This window comes from Pan troglodytes, chromosome 12 (genome assembly GCF_028858775.2).
Source record: "Pan troglodytes isolate AG18354 chromosome 12, NHGRI_mPanTro3-v2.0_pri, whole genome shotgun sequence".
NCBI lineage: Eukaryota > Metazoa > Chordata > Mammalia > Primates > Hominidae > Pan > Pan troglodytes.
This window is the reverse complement of record NC_072410.2, coordinates 37,437,127-37,462,932: the sequence shown is the minus strand read 5'-3', so window position 1 is coordinate 37,462,932 and position 25,806 is coordinate 37,437,127. Positions and strand designations below refer to the sequence as shown.

Sequence of the window (25,806 nt, the reverse complement as noted above, 5' to 3'; positions counted from 1 at the left end):
TTGGCCCAGAGTCCCACTTGGGATAGCCAAGCACGAGGCGCGGGTGCCCTCTAGTGGTGCCAGTCAGCCCTGGTGGAGGATGTGCGGACCACATCTGCCCACCCTAGACCTGGCTCGTGCCCTGCACCTCCCCCCAGTGCAGCCATCTCTGTTTCAGATCTGTGCCTTCCTCTACCTCTCCTGTGCCGTCTGCCAGCCCACTCCTGAAGACCTGAGATGGCTGGGTCCTCTTAGTGTCTCTCTGCATATTGTCGCATCTCCATCTACTTTTCAAGAATGTTATTTCTCTTTAAAAACTAACACATGAGGCCGGGTGCGGTGGCTCACGCCTGTAATCCCAGCACTTTGGGAAGCTGAGGCAGGCAGATAACCTCAGGTCGAGAGTTCGAGACCAGCCTGACCAATGTGGAGAAATCCTGTCTCTACTAAAATTACAAAATTAGCCAGGCGTGGTGGCGCATACCTATAATCTCAACTACTCAGGAGGCTGAGGCAGGAGAATCGCCTGAACCCGGGAGGCAGAGGTTGCAGTGAGCCAAGATTGTGCCATTGAACCCCAGCCTGGGCAGCAAGAGCAAAACTCCATCTCAAAAAAAAAAAAAAAAAAAAATCGGCGTGGTGGTACGCACCTGTAATCCCAGCTATTTGTGAGGCTGAGGCAGGAGAATTGCTTGAACCCAGGAGGTGGAAGTTGCAGTGAGCTGAGATTGCACCACTGCACTCCAGCCTGGGCAACAGAGCAAGACTCTGACTCAAAAAAAAAAAAAAAAAAACTAACATATAGTGGCCAGGTATGGTGGCTCATGCCTTTAATCTTAACACTTTGGGAGGCCAAGGAGGGAGGATTGCTTGAGGCCAGGAGTTTGAGACCAGTCTGGGCAACATGGTGAGATCTCTACAAAAAAGACGGAGTTTTGCTCTTGTTGCTCAGGCTGGAGTGCAATGGCGCGATCTTGGTTCACCACAACCTCTGCCTCCTGGGTTCAAGCGATTCTCCTGCCTCAGCCTTCCAAGTAGCTGGGATTACAGGCTTGTGCCACTATGCCCGGCTACCTTTGTATTTTTAATAGAGACAGGGTTTCTCCATGTTGGTCAGACTGGTCTCAAACTCCCAACCTCAGGTGATCCACCCTCCTCGGCCTCCCAAAGTGCTGGGATTACAGGCGTGAGCCACTGCGCCTGGCCAAAATTTTTTAAATTAGCCAGATGCAGTCATTCACACCTATAGTCCCATTTACTCAGGAGGCTGAGCTGGGAGTTCGAAGCTGCAGTGAGCCATGATTGTGCCACTGCACTCTAGCCTGGGTGACAGAGTGAGACCCTGTCGTGAACAAAAAAACAAAACTAACACGTGTACTCTGAGTTTCCCATTCTTCCTTTTGCACAGAGCAATCCTCTGAGAAATGAAAGAAAAACCCTGTGTTCAGCCTTCCTGTTCCTGTGAGCACCGTCCTGTTTCTTTTTTATTGTTTACCGCCTGACTTCCCACACCTCTGTCACCTCCTTTATTCTGCCACTCCACTGCAGCCCGGCTTAGCGCTCCAGTCGCCATCGAATAACTAACTCCACTCATTTTCCTGCTTTTTTGCACCAACAGCCGACAGCCAAGGCCTGACTACTCTCTGCTTCCTGTAAATCTTTTCATTGACTCCAAGATACTGTATTAATACACATAATCAGTTGTTTGTCCTTTTGAAGCTTCCATTTTCTTTCTAGACTTTTATTCAAATAAATCAACTCTTCATCATCACTTATTACTCTCAATGTTTGTGACAGAAAAATATATAAAATCCCATCAAGAGAGCTGTAGAACTCTCAAGAAAGTTCTACACCCGTAGTTCCAACTGCCAAACAAACATCTAACCATTGCAGATGTGTGCTCTGCAAATAATAACTCAGCATTGTGGTGGAGCAGGGGTCCCTTATTTTGTCTAAGGGCAGAGAAGCATGAACCGTTGCCACACATGGCATTATAGATAGCAACATGGATAGTTTTCTAGTAAATTTTATATTACCATAGTCTGTATTATAATATAGCAAAGCAGACACAGGCCTCAAAAACTTAAGGAACATTTATGGGAGAAAATCTTAACTGGGAATTCAACAGATGGGGAGAAGACCATCATTCTCAATTTTTGAGGCAGAGCATCTCATTGCAACGAGAGGTGTGTACGTGCAGGAGCAAAACCTGAGATACCCAGGGAGGAGGGTATATGAGTGGGAGGCTGTATAATACACTTGGTTGCAATCCCAGATCCACCTCTTTCTATTTATGCAGCTGCAAGCAAATTACCTCATCTCTCTTTGCCTTGGTTTCCTCATCTATTAAATGGGGATTAGAAGAGACTGACTTCATAGAGTCGTTGTGCGAAAATGAGCCAGTGTATTGTAATGAGTCTAGAATTGTGCCTCTACCACAAAATAAGTCCTCAATAACTATTAGCTTACTACTCCCAGCATCACCACCACCACTACCGCTACCTCTACTATTATTAAATGAGAGGGAAAGAACAATGAAAATACTGTTTAATTAGCAAAACTAAGAGGTAATGAGGGCCTGAATTAGGTGCCAGAACAAATGGACAGATTGCAGAGGTAACAGAGATAATGAGCCTATAGAATTTAGCATCTAATCCCCCAAGGATATGATTTAATTGGTCTGGGGTGCGGCTGGTATCTTAGTTTTTAAGCTCCCCAGGAGATTCCAAGGGGCAGCCAGAGTCGAGGATCATTGTTGTAATTGCAAATCACAAACCAGAGGCAGAGTGGAAGGAGGACCTAGAGACATCCCAGTTTACTCCATGCGGCTCTCCAGGCTAGATGTGTGAGCAGAACTTGAAGGTTTTTCGGAGGGAGTCACAGAGGTTTGGACACCGGCTTTTTTGTTAAAATACTTGAGATTATGAAATGTATTTTAGAGTCAGGAGTAAAATATTTAAGGTGAGGTTTGCCCTGGGAGTAGAGCAAGCGAAGGAAACAGCCTGCATACTTGCAGAGATTTAGTGAGTCATGTAGAAGCTGCCTAACAAGGAAGTATGTCTAAGCAAGTCACAACTGGGCCAGGGTGCGGGATGAAGTTAAGTGCTTAATAATTTGGACTTCACACCTTCAAAACAAGCTCTAAAGACTAACAGTAACGTTGTATAAGCAACTATTTGTAAGATCCGATCAGTGTAATTTCATCACTTGCAGATTATTATCCAGACCCCTCACCATGGCCCCACATGCCAGGTGCCTGTCTTCCCTCCACTGTCCCCCAGGAGCACTGTGTCCAGCCACACAAAACACATATATGCCCCTCTAGAATATAAGCAACACGAAGACAGGAATCGCATCTGAGCGCCTGTTGTAATGCTCGGGAGCATTTGTTGAATGAATGGAAGAATGAATGGTCTGGTAAAAAGTTAATACCCCTTCTCTACCCACATTTACCCAAGATCCAACCCCTTTTTTCATTCAGAACTGTTTTTTAATTTTAAAAAATCTTTTTTTGAAACTGTAAAAGTAATGCATGCACTGTGTAGAACTCTTGGGAAAATGCCAGAAAGCACAGAAAAAGATCTATAATCCCACAACCCACAAACATTTTGTTAAATAGTATTTCAGTCTGGAGAGTGTGTGTGTGTGTGTATACTTGTAACTTGCTCTCTGATGACCAAAATGCTTCCTGTCCAGGTAGATGCCTAATAAATTCTGCTGAGTTACAGGCAAATGGGGCCAGAGACCCAGAGACCAGGAGACAAATAATCCAGATGATTTGGAAATGGTTGCAGTTCTCCAAAACTTTAGAGTGACTTAATCCAGCTTTTTGGAAAATGGTCAGATATTCAGGGGTTTTTTAATGCAAATTTTAGCTGTTAGGCTGAGCATCCAGAATCAGAAAAGGGACCTAGAGAGTAAGGAGTTGAGGGATAGAGGAAGGTGTAGAGAAAAATCCAGATGAGGTTAGTGCAAAGGCAGAAATATCTACCACCTTTGAAACTTTGCCACCTCTCTCTTCCTGGTTGCCTTTTATTTAAACATTTTAAAAATAGATAGACATAGATGGTTTCCAGTTGTTTGTTTGTTTTGAGACAGTCTCACTGTTGCCCAGGCTGGAGTGCAGTGGCACAAACTCAGCTCACTGCAACCTCCACCTCCTGGGTTCAAGAGATTCTCCTGCCTCACCTTCCCGAATACCTGGGATTACAGGTATTCACCACCACGCCCAGCTAATTTTTTTGTATTTTTAGTAGAGACGGGGTTTCATCATGTTGGCTAGGCTGGTCTGGCACTCCTGGCCTCATGGGATCCGTGCACCTCAGCCTCCCAAAGTGCTGGGATTACAGGCACGAGCCACCACGCCTAGCCCAATTTTTTTTTTTTTTTTCCCTGAGACAGAGTCTCACTGTGTCGCCCAGGCTGGAGTGCAGTGGTGCGATCTCAGCTCACTGCAACTTTCACACTCCGGGTTCAAGCAATTCTCCCTGCCTCAGCCTCCCAAGTAGCTGGGATTACAGGTGCCTGCCACCACACATGGCTAATTTTTGTATTTTTTTAGTAGAGACGGGGTTTCACCATGGTAGCCAGGCTGGTCTTGAACTCCTGACCTCAGGTGATCTGCCCGCCTTGGCCTCCCAAAGTGCTGGAATTACAGGCGTGAGCCACCTCACCCGGCCCCAGTTTTTAAGCTAAAGTTAGCATCCTGTGCATATATTTGTATACGTGTGCGCTTTTCCCCCCATTTAAAAAAAATTAGAGTTAGGGTCTCACTATGTTGCTCAGGCTGGCCTTGTACTCCTGGCCTCAAGTGATCCTCCTACCTCAGTCTCCAAAAGTGCTAGGATTACAAGCATGAGCCATCATGCCCAACCTCCCCATTTTTAAGATATAATTTACATATAGTGAAATTCACATGAGTATATAGTTCTGTGAGTTTTGACAAACTTTTGCAGTCATACATGAGTTCACCACAATCAAGATATAGAACAGTTCTCCTAGTCAGCTTAGCTTGGTATGAAAAGTAAAAATAAAAAAGATATAGAACAGTTCTGTGTTAGGGTTCTCCAGGGAAACAGAACCAAGGTGATGTATGTATATATAGCGAGTGAGTGAGTGAGTGTGAATGTGTAGAGGGAGAAAGATTTAAGAGGGTAGGCTGGCAGGCTGGAGACTGGCAGGAAAGAGTTATAGTCTAAGTCTAAAGGCAGTCTGCTAGCAGAGTTCTATTCAATTTAATGCTCAAGAATAATCCTCTTTGGCACCATTCATTCTCTGTCCTTCCAGCCCACCAGGATGGGAGCTGGGAGCTGTGCCCCTGAGGCCCTGGGCAGCAGCCACACCTTGTGAATCCCCTCTTGGGGTCATTCTTCCCTCTTCTTGAAAGATAACAAATGTTTGCAGCCACATCACTGTAGCCCATTCTGTAGAAGTCTGACAGCCTTCCTTCCCTTTGTCCTGTCTTTGTCCATTTTAATCCAAAAGGGCAGTATTTCTGCTGAGGTGGTTGGTTGAATCCATGCTTCACAGCCCCAGTCTCATTATCTGATCGTCCAGCCACTCCATTGGTGTTCTCTCAGGAACACACCTTCTCATTTTTTTGTAATGAGGCTAGGCTGAGAATTTTCTAAATTTTCAAGTTCTGGTTCCTTTTTGCTTAACAGTAATTTACTTCTCACATTTTACTACAAGCAGTAAGGAGAAACCAAGCCACACCTTCAGCACTTTGCTTAGAAATAACTTGTGCTGAATATCTAAATTCATCACTCACAAGTTCTACCTTTCACAAAACACTACAAAATAACTCAGCCATGTTTCTTCCCACTTTGTAACAAGAATCGCCTTTCCACTAGTTCCAATAACATGTTCCCCATTTCCATCTGAAGCCTCACCGGAAGCACCTTTAACATCCATATTTTTGGGGTTTTGTTTTTGTGTGTATGTGTTTGTTTTGGTTTTAGTTTTGGTTTTGTGGTTTTGTTTTTGTTTTTAGGATGGAGTTTCACTCTTGTCACCCAAGCAGGAGTGCAATGGCACATGATCTCAGCTCACTGCAACCTCCACCTCCTGGGTTCAAGAGATTCTCCTGCCTCAGCCTCCCGGATTTTGGTTTTTTGTGCTTTGTTGAGACAGGATCTCACTCTGTCACCTAGGCTATAGTGCAGTGGCATGATCATAGCTCACTGCAGCCTCAAACTCAAGCATTCCTCCCTCCTCAGCCTCCCAAGTAGCTAGGACTACAGGTGTGCACCACCACATCCAGCTATTTTTATTATTTGTTGTAGAGATGGGGTTCCACTATATGGCCCAAGCTGGTCTTGACCTCCCAGGCTCAAGTGATCCTTCTGCCTCAGCCTCCCAAAGTGCTGAGTTTACTGGTCATATGTATTTTTAAGGGAGAATGGGAACATTTCAATGGTAGCTGCCTTTGGGAAGTGGGGAGGAGCATAAGACTGGTGGAGTGTTTAAGAGGATTTAACTTTCTGTGATGTTTTATTTAAGAAAAAAAGAACAAAATTTAAAAGCTATAAAAACAATCCCACATGGCAGGTTTTGGGTGTGGTATCATTCTTTATACTTTTCTGTATTTCTCAAAAAATATTTTTGTAGACTTTATGTCTTAAGTTAGCTATTTCTCTCTTTTTGTTTTTTAAGACAGGGTCTTGCTCTGTCACCCGGGCTGGAGTGCAGTGGCACAATCTTGGCTCACTTCAACCTCCACCTCCTGGGCTCAAGTGATCCTCCCACCTCAGCCTCCCAAGTAGCTGGAACCACAGGTGTGCACCATCATGCCCAGCTAATTTTTTGTATTTCTTATAGAGACGGGGTTTCGGCATGTTCACCAGGCTGGTCTCAAACTCCTGGGCTTACCCAATCTGGCTGCCTTAGCCTCCCAAAGTGCTGGGAATACAGGCATGAGGCACCACACCCAGCCCAAGTCAACTATTTCTTTCGTAATGCTGTGTAACAAACAATTCAGTGGCTTACATTAGTAAACATTTCTTTTTCCACTGATGGACCTGTGGGTCACTTGGAGTGGCTGTTTTAGCTTGTTAAGGGGGAGGTTCAGGTCTTCTCCACATGGCTCTTATCCCAGGACCAGTGGCTATCCAGGTCATGTCCTTCTCATGGCATATGGCAGATACAAAAGAAGGGAAGCAGATTGAAAGCTTCCTTTCACTTCATTTCATGTCTGCTAATATTCCATTGGTCAGAGCAAGTCATAAGGTGATATGGTGTGGATCTGTGTCCCCACCCAAATCTTGTGTCTAACCGTAATCCCCAATGTTAGAGGTAGGGCCTGGTGGAAGGTGACTGAATCACGGGAGTGGTCCTTCATGAATGGTTTAGCACCATCTCCTGGTGCCATTCTTGCGATGGTGAGCAAGTTTTTATAAGATCTGGTCATTTAAAAGTGTGCAGGACCTCCCCCCACTCTTTCTGTCTTGTTCCTCCTCCACCAAGTAAGATGCGCCTGCTTCCCTTCACCTTCCTCCATGATTAAAAGTTTCCTGAGGCCTCCCCAGGAGCCGAGCAGGTGCCAGCATCATGCTTTCTGTACAGCCTGCTTAACTGTGAGCCAATTAAACCTCTTTTCTTTATAAATTACCCAGTCTCAGGTATTTCTTTATAGCAATGCAAGAACAGACTAATATGTAGGGGCAAGTCTAATACTGATGGGGCAAGGGAAGGAAAGAGAATTATAAATAAATAGTGAAAGCAAACACATGGCTACATCCTGACCTATTGATCTTGTTTAGCATTTGAGATTCAAGAATGTAGAACATACTCTAAACAGAAATAAATTATTGCAAGTGTTAACAGTCTCGTGTCCAAGTACTTCCTGTCAGAGTTTAGCATCTTCAGTAGGATTAAAATTAGAATTTCTCTTGGTTGTCATCTTCTCAGTATTAGAAGGACCCTACCAATACTGTTTAGACACTGGCAGCATCTTCCTTATCATCCCGTTGGTGGGTCTCTTGAGCAGGCATCGGAGTCATCTGGGGAACTTGTTAAAACAAAGATTGCTGAACCCCACCCCTAGAGTTTCTGATGGAATTTAGGTGTGGCCTGAGCACTGGGATTTTTTTTTTTTTTTTTTTTTTTGAGATGGGGTCTCGCTCTGTCGCCCAGGCTGGAGTGCAGTGGCACGATCTTGGCTCACTGCAAGCTCCACTTCCCGGGTTCACGCCATTCGCCTGCCTCAGCCTCCTGAGTAGCTGGGACTACAGGCACCCACCACCACGCCCGGCTAATTTTTTGTATTTTTAATAAAGACGGGGTTTCACCATGTTAGCCAGGACAATCTCAATCTCCTGACCTTGTGACGTGCCCGCCTCGGCCTCCCAAAGTGCTGGGATTACAGGCGTGAGCCACCACGCCTGGCCGAGCATTGGGAATTTTAAAAGCTCTCTGGATGATTTCAACTCTGGGTGAATCACACTTTGCAGAGTTTAATTCAGTGGGTCGCGGTAGGTCGAGCCTGAGAATTTGCATTCTAACAAGTTTCCAGGTGATGCTTATGCTGCTGGTCTGGGGACTGAGCTTTGAGAACCACTGGCATAGGGACATTGTCTGCACTAGTAATGGTAAACACCCAGTTTTAGCATTGCAAATTGGGTCACTCTCAGAAGCAAACTGGAGAGTTTCATGTCAAATTATTGATTGCTGAGCCAGTGCTGGATGCTCTCCGAAAGAACATCAATAGCTCTGCCCCAGCTTTGAGCTGAGAAACCTGACGCTGCTTAACATGCCAATTCTCAAAAATATTCATTGGAATTTCCCTTTTACAACTGTACATATAGCCAGGCATGGTGACTCACACCTGTAATCCCAGCACTTTGGGAATCTGAGGTGGGAGGATCACTTGAGCTCAGGAGTTCGAGACCAGCCTGGGCAACATAGTGCGACCTCACCTTTACTAAAAATAAAAAAAATTAGCCGGGCATGGTGGCACATACCTGCAATCCCAGCTACTTGGGAGGCTGAGGTAGGAGGATTGCTTGAGCCCAGGAAGTTGAAGCTGCAGTGAGCCGTGATCAGGCCACTGCACTCCAGCCTGGGTGACTGAGACCCTGTCTGAAAAAAAAAATTTTTTTTTAATAAAATTCTACATAGCTTCTCCATCTTCTTACCAGTATACCTGTGTAGATGCAGAAAACTCCAAAACCCATAGCATATCCTGTTGGTGCTCTGTACTACCCTCAATACTGATTGTAATTCTTAATACACAGTAATAACTTTTGTTTTGTTTTGTTTTTTGAGACGGAGTATCGCTCTTGTCACCCAGGCTGGAGTGCAATGACGTGATCTTGGCTCACCGCAACCTTTGCCTCCCAGGTTCAAGCGATTCTCCTGTCTCAGCCTCCCTAGTAGCTGGGATTACAGGCATGTGCCCGCATGCCCGGCTAATTTTGTATTTTTAGTAGAGACAGGGTTTCTCCTTGTTGGTCAGGCTGGTCTCGAATTCCCGACCTCAGGTGATCTGCCCGCCTCCCAAAGTGCTGGGATTACAGGCATGAGCCACTGTGCCTGGCCACTTTTGGGTATTATTTTAACTCCCAGAAAAGTTTCAAGAATAATATAAGGAACTCCCATATAACCTTTATCCAGATTCACACATTTTTCCCCTGGGCTTTGTGCTTCTCTCTCTCTCTCTCTCTCTCTGTTTTTTCTTTTCTTAAAAGTTTGAGAGTAACTTGGAAACATTGTGACCCTTTACCCTTAAATATTTTAGCTATATTATCTAAGAACAAAGGCATTCTCTTAAATAATCACAGTACAGTCCTCAAAATGAAGAAAGTAACATTTACTTTTTTTTTTTTTTTTTTTTTTGAGACAGAGTCTCGTTCTGTCGCCCAGGCTGGAGTGCAGCGGCACGATCTCGGCTCACTGCAGCCTCCGCCTCCTGGGTTCAAGTGATTCTCCTGCCTCAGCCTCCTGAGTAGCTGGGATTACAGGTGCCCACCACCACGCCCAGCTAATTTTTGTATTTTTAGTTGACACGGGATTTCGCCATGTTGGCCAGGCTGGTCTCAAACTCCTGACCTCAAATGATCCACCTGCCTCGGCCTCCCAAAGTGCTGGGACCATAGGCTTGAGCCATCATACCCAGCCAGTAACATTAACTTTTCATATCATTATCTTACTCACAATGTAGATTGAACTTTTGGCCCGTGTCCCAATAATGTCCATGATAGCCCATGTGTTTCTCCTGGTCCCGGGTTCCACCTGGCATCATGGATTACATGTAGCCATCATGTCTCTTTAGTTCCCTCGAATCCAGCAGAGGTCCTTAGCCTGTCTTTGTCTTTCTTGACCTTCACATTTTTTGAGAAGTACAGGCCAGCTGTTTTGTAGAATGTCCCTTAGTTTGGGTTTGTCTGATGTTTCGTCATGGTTAGATTCAGATTGTGCATTTTTGGCCAGAATGTCACTGCACTAAAGTTGCATCCTCGGTACCTCATTTCAGGAGGTAGCCCTACAGTCTGCCTTTGTCCCAGTATTAGTGATGTTAGCATCAACTGTTTGGATTGGGTGGTATCTGACAAATGTTTCCACCCTAGGGTACCAATTTTTCCCTTTGTAATTAATAAGTGTTTTGTAGGGAGAGGCTCCAAGGCTATGCCAATGCCCTATTTCTCATCAATTTTTCACCCACTAGTTTTAGCAGGCAGTGATGGTTTTCCACCTGCATCGTTCCTTCTGTTCATTTCTGCTGTTGAGCTTCAGCGTCTTTGAAATTCTTACTCATGTCTCCCAGCTCATTCGTCTTAGTATAGACTGGAGTTGACATTGTGGCAAGTCACATTCGTGCCATTTGTAACTGTGATGAGAAAGTCGCTGATAGATACAGAGAAAAAAATTAAAAATCATTCCACAAATAGTGTTTCTAAAGAAGAGACCAAACTGAATGAAAAGAGGCAATTAAGAAAGTTAAAGTGGGCTCTAAAAACAAAAACTTGAATTTATGGATTGAAAGAGCTCCTTTGAATTCTATAAAACTCAATGAAAATTGACATTCACCTAGACATATCCTAAAAACAGTTCAAATTGCAAGGGTTTAGAAATGTTTTCCTTCAAGCACCCATGCAGAAGAGAAAAAAAGGCAAATGCCAAAGGAACAAAAATAAAGGTTACCTTAGGGCTGTCTTTTGCCACCCTTAATGCCAGCAAACAGTGGGAAAAGAAGAGTTTGGGTAAGGAAAGGCTTATCCCAAGAATGACAAATCCTGTCCTACTTGCAAAGACCTCAGAAACATACCATTGCTCAGAAGGACCTGAAAGCACATTCCAGGTCCCAGAGTCTTTTCTCTCTCCTATTGCCCTGCAGAGACTCTTGACTTACCTTCACATTTTTCGTAGCCTGCAGCACACCACTTTCAGGAGCTCAGAACGTATTTGTTGACCCATCCGTACAGACCCTCATTCTCCTCTCTGCTGCAGCCCACTGGCCTGCTGTGGGTCCTCACACGTGCTATGCTGGGCATACTACACTAGTGTTTCTTTGGCCAAAATGTCCTTCCCCACAATCAACGTGTCCAGCTCCCCACTTCTTTCAAAATGTGAAAGTCATGCTCTCAGGCCAGGCGCAGTGCCTCACACCTGTAATCCCAGCATTTTGTGGGGCCCAGACAGGCAGATTGCTTAGTCCAGGAGCTCAAGACCAGCCTGGGTAACATGGCAAACCCCCATCTCTACAAAAAATACAAAAGTTAGCCCGGCATGGTGGGAAGATCCCGTGAGCCCAGGAGGCAGAAGCTGCAGTGAGCTGAGATCACACCACTACACTCCAGCCTGGGGGACACAGTGAGACTGTGTCTCCAAAAAAAAGTCATTTTCTCATTGACAACTTCCCTGGTCATCCTGGGAAACATCCTGTTTAACCTGCTCACCCCCTCTATATTTCTTTTCTACTTTCTCTTAGTTTTTCTTCTTAGCATTTTAACATTGTATTAAAATATTTTAATAAACTTATTTATCTAATATTTTTTATTTTATTTTATTTTTGTTTGAGAGAGAGTCTCCCTCTGTCGTTCAGGATGGAGTGCAGTGGTGCGATCTTGGCTCACTGAAACCTCCACCTCCCAGGTTCAAGCGATTCTCCTGCCTCAGCCTCCCGAGTAGCTGGGATTATAGGCATGTGCCACCACGCCTGGCTAATTTTTATATTTTTACCGAGATCACGCCACTGCACTCCAGCCTGGGTGACAGAGTGAGACTCCATCTCAAAAAAAAAAAAAAAAAAAAAAGTGCAGGCCGGGTGTGGTGGCTCACGCCTGTATCCCAGCACTTTGGGAGGTTGAGGTGGGCAGATCACGAGGTCAAGAGATCGAGACCATCCTGGCCAACATGGTGAAACCCCGTCTCTACTAAAAATACAAAAATTAGCTGGGCATGGTGGCGGGTGCATGTAGTCCCAGCTACTCGGGAGGCTGAGGCCAGAGAATTGCTTGAACCTGGGAGGCGGAGGTTGCAGTGAGTCGAGACTGCACTCCAGCCTGGTGACAGAGCAAGACTCCGTCTCAAAAAAAAAAAAAAAAAAAAGCATGTGAGAGAGGACACATGGCTTCCTAGGGAGACCAGAGTTTAAAGACCTTTGTCTTGTACCAACTCTAGAAACAGACTGAAATAGACGGGAAACACCTGAGCTAGAAAGAGCTGGCTTGCAGCGCTTGCCTGAAGGATTTAGGTCTGAGGTGGCTCTCAGGGGCTCTTTGGATGCATCTGGATTCAGCTTCCTGGCCATGCACACCCATGCCCACCCTTGTGTGTTTTGTCCCTGTTGGGGTTATCCACAGAGGGGTGTGCGGTGGTTCCCTACATTCCTAGTCCTCGGTTTGGGTATATGCTGTGAACGTCCTGCCCCTGGGGGCAGCTGAGGAGAGCAATGAGCAGGAACTTTTACTGGGACAGAAGCCTGCAAGGAGAACCTTCCTTCTAGGAGGCCACTATCTACTTACCGCTTTCCCTCCCGGTTCATTTTCTGGACAATGATGCCACCTAGTGGGAAACGGTAAGAACTCACACAGCATTTCGACAACTATACATAGATCTTCAAATAAAAATTTCCCTACTTTGTATTAGGTTGGTGCAAAAGTAATTGTGGTTTTGCCATTAAAAGTATGGCCAAAACCACAATTACTTTTGCACCAACCTAATACTTAATTCTGTTACCCATTGAGTCCTGTTTGCTGGTTTCTCCCCAGGCCAAATACAGCACATGAGCAATCAGGATTTGCTAATACTATCACCAGTTTTTAAGACAGCTATAAATGATGTAAATAAATGTAAATTTAAAACTGATGCAGAGGCTGGGCGTGGTGGCTCACACCTGTAATCCCAGCACTTTGGGAGACTGAGGCAGGGGGATCGCCTGATGTCAGGAGTTCAAAACCAGCCTGGCCAACATGGTGAAACCCCATCTCTACTAAAAATACAAAAAAATTAGCCGAGCATGGTGGTGGGTGCCTGTAATCCCAGCTACTTGGGAGGTTGAGGCAGGAGAATCGCTTGAACCCAGGAGGCAGAGGTTGCAGTGAACCGAGATCACACCACTTACACTCTAGCCTGGGTGACAGAGCAAGACTCTGTCTCAAAATAAAATAAAATCTTATTTTGAGCCACTGAGCCCGGCACAGTGGCTCACACCTGTAATCCCAGCATTTTAGGAGACCAAGGTGGGTGGATTGCTTGAGCCCAGGAGTTCGAGAACAGCCTGGGCAACATGGTGAAACCGCGTCTCTACAAAATATTAACGAGGTGTGGCCGTACGCATCTGTAGTCCCAGCTGCTTGGGAGGCTGAGGTGGGAGGATTGCTTGAGCCTGGGAGGCAGAGGCTGCAGTGAACCGAGATTGCACCACTGCACTCCAGCCTCGGCAACAGAGTGAGACCCTGTCTCAAACACACACACACACACACACACACACACACACACACACACACACACGCTGATGTCCAGAAAGGCTTAATGAAAGGAGATATGCCAAAATGACCATAGCGACAGGGTTAGGATGGTGCAGTTATGTTGTCTAAATGCTTTGTGATACAATTATGATATAGTTTGCATTTCTTTCTTAGAAAGTTTGTGTTATTCATAGTATATTTTTTTAAGTAGTAAATCATGGTGAAAGTAAAGTTGGAAAATATGGAAAGAGAGACAATAAAGACAAAGTTACCCATAGTTTCACCACTCAAATATAACTTGTTTACATTTTTGGTGTGCTTCTATTTAGCCTTTTTTTAAATTACAGAGTTTATGTATTTTTTAATTGTGATTATGTATTTTCACTCCGGTAATAATTCTATTGCATTTATAATACTAAAAGTCACCCTTTAGACAAAGCTGTTTCCAGAAACTATCATTAAGATGCATTGGCTTCCTGGAAATCCGATCTTACAATAATTTTTAATACTTTTGTGTTGTATGTTCATGTATATGGAGATATCTTCAAAAACGAGTAATTGGACAGGTGAAAACAGTAAGAAGACAGTACTTTTTAAATTCATTATGCAACATCCAGTGAGCCCACCAGCCACCAGCAGGGCCCAGCTGTGTGCTGGCGCCACCTGGTGGTCATGGTTATAAACGGTTTAATTCTCCGCCTCTCCTCTCTGCTTGGCACACTGAAAAGGAACAAGGCTGTGGTGAGCTCAAGGATACCCAGGAAATCTATGGATTGGAGTTTGCATTATGAGTACCAAATAGGCACCACATGAAAGGAAAGAAAGGTCTCATGGAATCTACGAAATGAAAAATTCAAAGAGGAATATAGCCATGTGGAGTTGTAGCCCTTGGGTTACCTCCAAATCATCTTTTTTACAAATCTCTTTTTTTTTTTTTGAAATGGAATCTTGCTCTGTCACCCAGGCTGGAGTGCAGTGGCACGATCTCGGCTCACTGCAGCCTCTGCTTCCTGGGTTCCAGCAATTCTTCTGCCTCAGCCTCCTGGGTAGCTGGGACTATAGGCACACGCCACCATGCCCAGCTAATTTTTGTATTTTTAGTAGAGACAGGGTTTCACCATGTCGGCCAGGCTGGTCTTGAACTCCTGACTTCAGGTGCTCTGCCCACCTTGGCCTCCCAAAATGCTGGGATTACAGGCATGAGTCATCATGCCCGGCCACAAATCTCTTTTAAAAAGAAATCTCTTCTCCACTTGTAACTCACTTGTCTTATTATCAGAAAACATAATTTCTGTCCTTTCTCTGTGACAGATAAGTTTTACGTTTTGAGAAGGTTCTGGGAGAGACAGGTTGTACAAGAGAAAACATTCTTGTTTATTAGAGCCATAAACAGCTGATATGAATCCCAGCTCTGCCACTTACTAACTGTGTCCCAGGCTAAGTCATGTAATCTTTCTGGGTTGTTCCCTCATCTCTGGAATGGGGGTAATCACAGCTTCTTTTCTAGGTTATAAGGAGTAGACATTATGCCTGGTGCTGTGTTTGTAATGCAGGGTTCAGTGACATGTAGATGTTTTTAAAATAAAAAGCCTTATGGATAAGTCAGATTAGGTTTAAACAATTAAAGAGTTAATTCTGTTTACCAATTGTAGGACGCACGGGTTTTTCCCATGTTAACAACTCTGAAGATGTGTCTGTGGCGTGCCAGCGTTTTTCTTTCTCAATAGCTTTATAAAATAATGGTGCTCCTTCCATTTGGTGGTGTTTTACACAGAATGTGGTAGTGAGGTCAGCAGAGTAAAGTGTTACAGAGAGAAGTGTTTCAAGTGCTTTAGGGTTGTATCTGTAAAGCCTGAATATGAGACTTGGTAGTATGAGGTCTAATGGGGGCAACTCTCCCCCTGCCCTGTTCCCAGTCCCAGACTTGAACCTGAGAGCAACTGTTTCTATGAAGTTTATTTGAAAAATGTGTGTTAAACCTTTTCAGGGCCGGGCGCAGTGGTTCACACCTGTAATCCCAGCACCTTGGGCGGCCGAGGCTTGTGGATCACCTGAGGTCAGGAGTTCAAGACCAGCCTGGCCCACATGGTGAAACCCTATCTGTACTAAAAATACAAAAAAATTAGCCAGGCGTGATGGCAGACGCCTGTAATCCCAGCTACTCCAGAGGCTGAGACAGGAGAATTGCTGGAATCCGGGAGGCAGAGGCTGCAGTGAGCCGAGATCATGCTACTGCACTCCAGCCTGGGTGACAGAGCAAGACTCCATCTCAAAAAAAAAAAAAAAAAAAAAGCCTTTTTAGATTCAATGAGATGACACAGTGCAGATCATCCCTCAGCAGCCTGTAGTGTTTGAGATGACACAGCGCAGATCATTCCCCAGAAGCCTGTACTGTTTCCCACACACAGTGCACGTCAGGGGAGCGATGGAGGGTTGTCTTGGGGGAGAAGCTGGAGGGTGGGTGTGATCCCTTCTCAAGTCCTGCTGCTCTGCTGTGTCCACTGCTGTCATCTCTCAGGGACTGTTTTGAGGACTGAATGGGATGTTGCCTGGAAAATACCTGGCACTTACTTGATTCCATAAATAACAGCTGGTCGTACTCTCCATCTCCTTGGCAACTATTCCTGGTCTTTTTTGTCTCTTTCAGTCTAATAAAGTTCCTGTCGTTCAGCACCCGCATCACATGCATCCGCTGACTCCCCTCATCACCTACAGCAATGACCACTTCTCCCCCGGCTCCCCTCCCACCCACCTCTCCCCAGAGATCGATCCAAAGACAGGTAAGTCGTCTGCCACTCAGGCAGTGCTGCTGCAGGGCGGGCGGGCTTCTCTTTTGTGGGAACATAACAGCCCTTGAATCAGGCTGACCTGGGTTCAAATCATGGCTGTCTCAGGAGTCTTTGGACCTTGTCTGCTAACTTTAGCCTTGTCTTTTTTTTTTTTCATCTGTGCCTCCCCTGTACCTTCTCCACCATAGGGTCATGATAAGGCCCACAGGAATTAAATGCAGTAAAGCACAGGGCCTGGCTCCATAGGCAATGTGTGGGGTGGCTCTGCCCAAGTCTAGCCCAGCTGTGGGCCGTGCTTCCCTACACCAAGACACGTTTGCCCTAAACTGAACATTTTTAAATAGATTCATCAGTCTAAGCAGACACAGAAGTGCAACTGTAAAGCAGTGAGGCCAAACTGGCTTTTGTTTATTTATTTATTTAAGACAGTCTTGCTGTGTCGCCCAACCTGGAGTGCAGTAGTGTGATCTCAGCTCACTGCAGCCTTGACCTCCCGGGCTCAAGCAGTCCTCCTCCCTCAGCCTCCCGAGTTGCTGGGACCACAGGCGCATGCCACCATGCCCTTGCCCAGCTAATTTTTGTATTTTTAGTAGAGATGGGTTTTTGCCGTGTTGCCCAGGCTGGTCTCAAACTCCTGGACTCAAGCAATCAACTCATCTAAGTGCTGGGATTACCGGTGTGTGCCACCATGCCCAACCTGAGCTGGCTTTTTTTTCTTTTTTTTTTTTAACTTGCCCACCAGACCTGTCCATTCCAGGGAGCCACTGTCTTTATAGCATTCACACAGAGTTGCCAGGGGAAGGCAAAGCATTTTTGGAGCCCCTCTTTGGAGAAATAACAGTCACTACAAGTTACAGATAATGAGGAAGATACATGTGGAGGAGGAATCCAAAGTTTATTTCTCCATGAATGAGGCGGGCTTTCTAGAGACTTGGTTCACCAGTGACTCTTGTCATTGGTCTTGTGGGTCCTGTCCCTCTCTTCCAGGACGCTGGCTTCTGTGTCACAGCCAGCTGGAAGATACTCTTCACAGAGATAGAATCCGTGCAGCTAGAGAGGGGGTGCATTAGTCCTGCCTCCCCTGAATATGTCCTTGACTGACTGGTGAGAGCTGCTAGGGAGTTGACAGAGGGCAAGGATGATGACACAAGCACCTGCTAGGCTCCAGAGCACCAGGGACATAGGGCAGGATGCTCCCATTTGATGTTCGTTAAGGTGCTCTGGCAGGGCGAGGGAACAGTCTGACATATCTCTCTTTGGAAGCAGGAATCCCCCGGCCCCCTCACCCATCCGAGCTGTCACCGTATTACCCACTCTCTCCCGGAGCTGTCGGACAAATCCCCCACCCCCTCGGCTGGCTCGTCCCACAGTAAGGAACCCACAGCCTCTCTTCCCCCTGCTCCCTCCTTGCGCTGAGCTCTGCCTCTGTGCCCTGCGCGCCCTGCACAGTGGAGCCCCCTCAGAGGCAAGCCCAGGACTAGGCCTCCCTGCTCCCGCCCAGGCAGCGTGCTCCCAGCTCTACCTTCCCACTTCCTTCCCATATTTCTCATCCCTTCTTCCCAAGTGCCTCTCTTCCTCTGCCCTGAGCTTTCCCAATATGCTGACCAGATTTCCTCACCCTCACAGGCAAGGCCAGCCCATGTACTCCCTTCCTCCTGGTGGCTTCCGGCACCCTTACCCCGCCCTCGCCATGAACGCCTCGATGTCCAGGTGAGTCCCGGGGCTGGGGCTGTCCGCATGTTTGTCTTAGCAACCACGCCATTTCTGACCACGAAACAGCTTTTTCTTGCCAGTTAATGAGCAGGCACAGGGCTCATCCTTCCCCCCACCTCTCTTTGATCAAGCACCTTCTTGCGCCCCGCGCTCCCCACCCCCAGGTCAGAATGGAGACCAAAGGATCACTGTCCCCATCTCTCCAACAGAAGGATTGCAAAGCCCTAGCACTCTGCCTCCTGCCATGGGCTCTGGCACTGAAGCATTTTGAGGACAGATGCTCCCCGACTTAGGATGGAGCCACGTCCTGATAAACCCATCGTACACTGAAAACACAACTTTCACCTTAGAATATTTGCAACATATGATGGTTTTATCCAGATATAACCCCATCTAGGTCAAGGAGAGTACTGAATTAATATCGTCTTTGCACCATCGTAAAGTCAAAATATCCTAAGTCACGGACTGTCTGTATATCACACTGAAGCTAGGGACTGGGAGAAGATGAATTTTTCCTGAAATGATGTCAGGAGAGGAGACGGTGAAAGGGGATTTCTCTCTCAGAGACCAGCTCTACCTGACAGTGGAACCTCTGAGGACAGAGGAAAGCTGCCCACAGCCTAAGCCCTTCTTTTCCCCAGTATGCCCGGGCCTCTGACCCTCCTCCCCTTTTGTGTGTTTCATCCCACCTGCTTCCAGCACCAGATGGGCAGCCTGGGTGTTGGTGGGGAGAAGGAAGAGGCATTAAGCATCTCCCAAACCTGGTTTTCTAGAAGACGACAAATAGCCTTCTAGTCCTGAGACTCTGCCCCACGGACATGCCTGTGCCCTCAAGGCAGAGAGCCACCGTGTCCTCTGCTGGGTGGCAGGTATCCAGCCTGAACCCCTCTGTTGCCATTTGTTTCTATCCGGTGCACAGCCTGGTCTCCAGTCGGTTCTCTCCTCACATGGTGGCTCCCGCCCACCCTGGCCTGCCCACCTCAGGGATCCCCCACCCTGCCATCGTCTCCCCCATCGTCAAGCAGGAACCGGCACCCCCCAGCCTGAGCCCTGCAGTGAGCGTGTAAGTAAGCGGCAGCCTGGATTGCAGGTGGGAGGGTGCAGGCTGTGGAGAGGGGTGGCCACACTCTGAGCAGCAAATGTCATGTACTCTTCTCTCTTGGTGTCACTCAGCAGGCATCACAGCCTCCCCAGCCAGGCCCTCCCTCTCCCTCGGGACTTACTCCCTCTGACCTTCTGGGTCCCTGTCCTTTCAGGGACATGGTGCATCTTCTCTCTTATTAAGGAAAGTTTTACTGTCAGGTCTCAGAGGCTGAAAGAGAACCTGAGAAAGCTTTTAACACCCCACCGTAAGATATATGAAAAGGTGAGGCCCAGAAAGGAGACAGTGTTTTCTTAAGGACTTGTGGTGGGCTGGTGGCCGAGCTGAGATGAGCACCAGGGTCCTTACCTTGCCCGTGTGCCATAAAGATGGCAGGAAGCCAAAGTCAGTGCTCCCTGGAGATCCCAAGAGAACCCCCTCCCAACTTGGTTCTGCCCAGAGTGCCCCACACTGTGTCCTGTCACCGCCGCCAGCACCTGCCAGCTCCAGTGAGAGCTCATCTCAGCAACCCCACCATGCTCTGTTCCTCTGTCAGGAAATTAGAGAGTAGATTTTCAAAGAATCTGGCTTGGAGATCGTTCAAAGGTGGGAAACTATGGGAGGAAGGTACTCAGGTGTGGAGTGCAGCCATGGGGCCACTTGAATTAGCATCCAGGCGGCCCGTGCCCCTCCCCAGAGACAACCAGCGGTGTTTCAGTGACAGGCGGGGATTGATGAGTTGTGTGACACCTGACATGCTAACCTACAACCACATGCCTTCCCAGGAAATCACCAGTCACCGTGAAAAAGGAGGAAGAAAAGAAGCCCCACGTGAAGAAGCCTCTGAATGCCTTCATGTTGTATATGAAGGAGATGAGGGCCAAGGTGGTGGCTGAGTGCACCCTGAAGGAAAGTGCAGCCATTAACCAGATCCTTGGAAGAAAGGTAAGACCTGCCCTCTCCCTCCAGGCCATGGAGGCAGCGTCCCTGCATTGATGGCTCCGTGTGGTCTCTGACCCTCTCTCCCCCAGTGGCACAACCTGTCTCGGGAAGAACAGGCCAAGTACTACGAGCTGGCCCGGAAGGAGCGGCAGCTTCACTCGCAGCTCTACCCAACCTGGTCAGCCCGGGACAACTATGTAAGTGCACACTCTGGGCAGAGGACGCTCAGACCCCAGGAACAGCCTCTGCAAGAGGAGGAAGGGTGAAGGAAAGCAACTGCATTTATTTTTATTTATTTTATTTTCTTTTATTTTTTGAGACAGAGGCTCACTCTGTCACCCAGGCTGGAGTGCATGCAGTGGCGCGATCTCGGCTCACTGCAAGCTCCGCCTCCCGGGTTCACGCCATTCTCCTGTCTCAGCCTCCCGAGTAGCTGGGACTACAGGCACCTGCCACCACACCCGGCTAAATTTTTGTATTTTTAGTAGAGACGGGGTTTCACCGTGTTAACCAGGATGGTCTCGAGCTCCTGACGTCGTGATCCGCCCACCTCGGCCTCCCAAAGTGCTGGGATTACAGGCGTGAGCCACCACACCCGGCCAGCAACTGCATTTATAGAGGACTCTTAAGATCAGGGAGAAGCCCATACTTCTCTAGAAATAAGGAAGGTGTTTTAATTCTCAGGAGGTCAACAAGTCCTGAGGACGGACTTCAGTTTATGCATTTCCCTTTGAACTGGACTCTGCCCTCGATTTCATAACACAGGGCACGGGGTTAGCTGTGGTAGGAAGAGTTGTCTCCAGCCACTCCTAACCCAGGGCTCAAAGACCAGTGTGTAAGCCTCAGGGGGCATGTCTCTAAGCTCCCGGAAACCAAGCCAATTTTTGCATGCGTGTTCTTCTTTGCTTTTTTTCTGGTAAGAGGACCCACGGTTGCATCAAACTTTCAAAGGGACCTGGGACCCCTCAGAAAAGATCTAGAAGCACTGTTCTAGGGAGAGAAACAGAAAAACAGAGTCTGAAGGGCAGTGGAGGGAGGAGGCCTTCCAAGAAGGCCTGGACACCCGACCTGGAGGGGAAACGCATTTGTAGGGGAGGAAGGGCTCCCTCTGCCTCCTCACGGGCTCCCACGGCTGTGATCTGAATTATCTCTCCACACTCTCCCTGAGGGATCAAGAGCAGTAAAGGGCAACGTCCTGTCTTCTCTCTGATCTGGGAGCCCCTGAGAAGCCAGCATTCTTCTCTCCCAGCTTACCTCTTCCTTTGGCTGTATTTTCCAGGGTAAGAAAAAGAAGAGGAAGAGAGAAAAGCAGCTGTCCCAGACACAGTCACAGCAGCAAGTCCAGGAGGCAGAGGGTGCGTCTGGGGGCACTGGCCTCTTCTCCTGCTTTTCCTTTTGTCACAGCCCCACCTGCCCATGCTGTCTCTAGCTCCCTGATGGGTCAGGGCTTCTGCCTCGGTATTCGCAGGCGGGTATTATTACCCCTTTCTCGAGGTGGCCACTTAAGAGGCTCTGAGATGTGAAGGCATTTTCCCAGGCACTCTGCTTCAGTGGTGGTGGTAGGATTTGATCCCAGGACTTTGTCACTTCAAAGCCTAGACAATCTAATTCCATTGAAAAGTGAATCATCCTACCTGAGGGTTAATGGAATGAGGTTGAAATTGTCTTTGAAATACCCTTAGGAAGGCAGCACATGAGCCCCTGACATCCCACCTGTCAGTGGATCCAGGGGAGCCCGGGTTTCCTTGGATGTTTCTTTGGTTGAACACCAGAAAAAAATTAGTTTGCTTGGGTTTAGGAGGCACTTTGTGTCAAAACCGTGTATAAAATCTCTATATTACCAGAATCATGCCTAGCACAGAAAGATGCTCACACTGTGACGATTATTATTAATATTTAGGTCACGCCCCCATCTCATGCTCACTCCAGGACAAGTGTATCGCTGCTTGCACGATGTAAAGTGCTTTCAATCTCTCTCCTTCATTCCTCCCTCCCTCCCTTTCTTCCTCCCTCCCTTTCGCCTTCCCTCCCATTCTCCTTCCCTCCCTTTCCCCCTCCCTCCCTCCCTTTCCCCCTCCCTCCTTTTCTCCCTCCCTCACTTTCTCCCTTCCTCCCTTTCTCCTTCCCTCCCATTCTCCTTCCCTCCCTTTCCCCCTCCCTCCCTCCTTTTCTCCCTCCCTTCCTCCCTTTCTCCCTCCCTCCCTCCCTTTCTCCCTCCCTCTCTTTCTCTTTCCCTCCCTCTCTTTCTCTTTCCCTCCCTTTCCCCCTCCTTCCCTCCCTTCCCCCCCTTTCTTCTTCCCTCGCTTTCTCCTTCCGCCCTCCCTTTCTCCTTCCCTCCCTCCCTATTTCCTTGCCTCCCCTCCTCCCTTCCTTCCTTCCTTCCATTATACATAGGAGCGCACATGAGTGGAACCCGTGCGTGCTACAGAACCCGCTGTCTGGCACGCTGTTCAGCAGGCATGCACTCTCTCTGACTGTATTAATACCATAAACCAAAGATTTCAAAGCAAATTGGAGATTCATCCCAAAAGTTACCAGCTTTAGGAAAGGAGGGTGGTCCTGTGAGACACTGAGCCGTCTTCTCTCCGATCTGATGCTGGGTGGATCTTCATCAGTTTGGGCATTGCCTCTTCTCTGTGCTCTGGGTATTTGTGAATGCAGTTTCCTAGTCTTGAAAGCCTTGGAAGTAATGTCAGGTCCTCGCCAAAATCATCCCTATGTCTCCAAAGCACATGTATCGCCAGGGCTGTTCCTCAGCCTCCGCCTCTCACGGAGCTATAGCTGCTCACTCTTTCTTGTATTTTCCCCCTAGGTGCCCTGGCCTCCAAGAGCAAGAAGCCATGTGTTCAGTACCTGCCCCCCGAGAAGCCCTGTGACAGCCCTGCCTCCTCCCACGGGAGCATGCTGGACTCCCCGGCCACTCCCTCTGCAGCTTTGGCCTCACCAGCTGCCCCTGCTGCCACCCATTCGGAGCAAGCCCAGCCCCTCTCCCTCACCACCAAACCAGAAACCCGGGCCCAGCTGGCTCTCCACTCTGCCGCCTTCCTGTCGGCTAAGGCTGCAGCCTCCTCCTCTGGGCAGATGGGCAGCCAGCCTCCCCTCCTGTCCCGGCCCCTCCCCCTTGGGTCCATGCCCACAGCTCTGCTGGCCTCTCCCCCGTCCTTCCCCGCCACACTCCATGCCCACCAGGCCCTCCCGGTGCTACAGGCCCAGCCTCTTTCCCTGGTCACCAAGTCTGCCCACTAAGCTCCCCCCGACCCCTGCAGGCTGTCACGTGACTCATTGAGTAGTAATGATTCAGAAGAAAAAGAAAAAGGAGACTTTATTGGTCAATATTTGACCACTCTGGACTGTTCTGTAAAGTGGCTGGTAACAACAGCACTTTACAGTTTGTAGATGTAACCAGTAGCTGATCTTAAGGCTTTTTTAAAAAACAAAACAAAACAACAAAAAAAAATCTTTATAAGAAAGAGAACTGAAAAGTAGCGTGCTATTCGTCCTGTAGGTGCTGTGGTGGATGGACCTGGGCAGAGGGCACCTCTCTCTCTACCTCTCTTGCACTTTCTGTCTCCTGTCTCTTCTCGCCCCTGCCGCCTGCCCCAGCTTCCCCGACTCCATCTGCAGCTCTGCCATTGTGACATTTCCTGTTACCCAGCCCAAGTTTTCATCGTCTGCTCAATACCGTGGGTTCTTCTTCGTCCTCTGTCCTCTGCCCAGTGTGAGGCCATCACCATGTGAGAAGACATCTTGGCCTGATTTGCTGCCACCAGCGTCCCCTCCCTCAGTGGGCCCGAACTCGCCAGCCCCAGCTTTCAGTGGAGAAAGCGGTCCTCTGAAATGGTTTCCTCCCAACCCCCGCATTTAAAGGGACTCAAGGTGCCTGCCACTTCCTCAGCGAAGAAGTCTGTGTTCCTCCCCGTCCTTGCCAGTGGCGATCATCCCTTCACAATCCCAGAGTGGCAGGCGGGACCGGCCCCATGGTCTGGCTCCTGTCACCTGGGTCTGTGCCAGCACAATCTGCCAAAGTTCTAGAGACCCTGTTCCCTTCCCCATCACCTCACATGCTTCTTCTGTGTGTATTTCTTTTCGTTTTTATGGTTTTTGGAGCAATTTAAACTCCCAGTTGTTTATTTTCACAAAAGAAAATAAAATTGCAGTTGCAAGACCTTTTCTGAGTGTTTCTTTAGTGCTTTTGTTGAATCAAACCACCTGTTTGTTTCACTCCCAAACCCTGTGTTAGACTTTCGCAGATATGCAAAGGAAGATTGCCACTTGCCACAGGGGAATGTTAGGCATGCCTGACACCCTTAGAAAACCTGAGCCCAGCTTCCTGTCTCAAATGTACATAGGCCAGTCAGTGTCCATGACTGAGCTGCAAAGGGGGTAATCATTTTCACAGCTGATTTAAATGAATTTGCCACCTGGAATGACATTCAGCTTATGCTTCTATCACCCATTTGACTCGTAATTGCCAAGATGTGAGGAAGCATCTTTTGGATACTTTCCATAGTATCTAGCACCACAATTAATTTTTTTGTAACAGCTTTATGGAGATATACTTCAGCCATTTAAAGTTACACTTCACCCATTTAAAGTATACAGTTCAGCTGGGCAGAGCCGCTCTTGCCTATAATCCCAATGCTTTGAGAGGCTGAGGCAGGAAGATGACTTGAGGCCAGGAGTTCAGGACTAGCCTGGGCAACATAGCAAGACCTGATCTCTTAAAAAAAAAAACAAAAAAACAACTAGCTGGGGATGGTGGCACACAAGCCTGTAGTCCCAGCTTCTCAGGAGGCTGAGGCAGGAGGATTGCTTGAGCTCAGGAGCTCAAGACTGCAGTGAGTTATGATTGTGCCACTGCATTCCAGCCTTCTCAACAGAGTAAGACTCTGCCTCAAACAAAAAAGGTATACAATTCAGGCTGGGTGCGATGGCTCACACCTGTAATCCTAGCACTTTGGGAGGCCGAGGCGGGTGGATCACCTGAGGTCAGGAGTTCGAGACCAGCCTGGCCAACATGGCGAAACCCCGTCTCTACTAAAAATACAAAAATTAGTCAGGCATGATGGTGCGCACCTGTAATCCCAGCTACTTGGGAGGCTGAGACAGGAGAATCGCTTAAACCCGGGAGGTGGAGGTTGCAGTGAGCCGAGACAGCGCCATTGCACTCCAGCCTGGGCAACAGAGCAAAACTTCATCTCAGAAAAGAAAAAAAAGTAGACAATTCATTGGCTGTATGTTCAGAGTTGTGCACCTATCACCAGTCAATTTTAGAAAGTTTTTGTCAGTCCCAAAGGAAGCCCCATATCCTTTGAAAATCACTCCACATTTTGCCCATCTCCCCCAGCCCTAGGCAACCACTAATCTACTTTCTGTCTCCAAACTTGTCTATTCT

The 25,806-nt window shown here is 47.7% G+C and overlaps 1 protein-coding gene across 2 annotated transcripts in view; it reads left to right on the top strand.

Moving 5' to 3' along the window:
* The window catches only part of TCF7L1 (transcription factor 7 like 1), a 176,538-nt gene extending 151,957 nt beyond the window's left edge, over positions 1-24,581 (top strand). Inside the window, exons 5-12 of one of the 2 annotated variants that reach the window (XM_016948878.4) lie at positions 16,534-16,666; positions 17,942-18,044; positions 18,302-18,385; positions 19,308-19,451; positions 20,255-20,414; positions 20,501-20,608; positions 21,691-21,766; positions 23,224-24,581. In XM_016948878.4, the coding sequence (XP_016804367.1) occupies positions 16,534-16,666; positions 17,942-18,044; positions 18,302-18,385; positions 19,308-19,451; positions 20,255-20,414; positions 20,501-20,608; positions 21,691-21,766; positions 23,224-23,657 (1,242 nt within the window). In that variant the 3' untranslated portion in view covers positions 23,658-24,581. The remainder of the gene's footprint in view (positions 1-16,533; positions 16,667-17,941; positions 18,045-18,301; positions 18,386-19,307; positions 19,452-20,254; positions 20,415-20,500; positions 20,609-21,690; positions 21,767-23,223) is intronic. The other variant, XM_009442746.5, reaches the window with a different exon arrangement.
* The last annotated feature ends 1,225 nt before the right edge of the window (positions 24,582-25,806 follow it).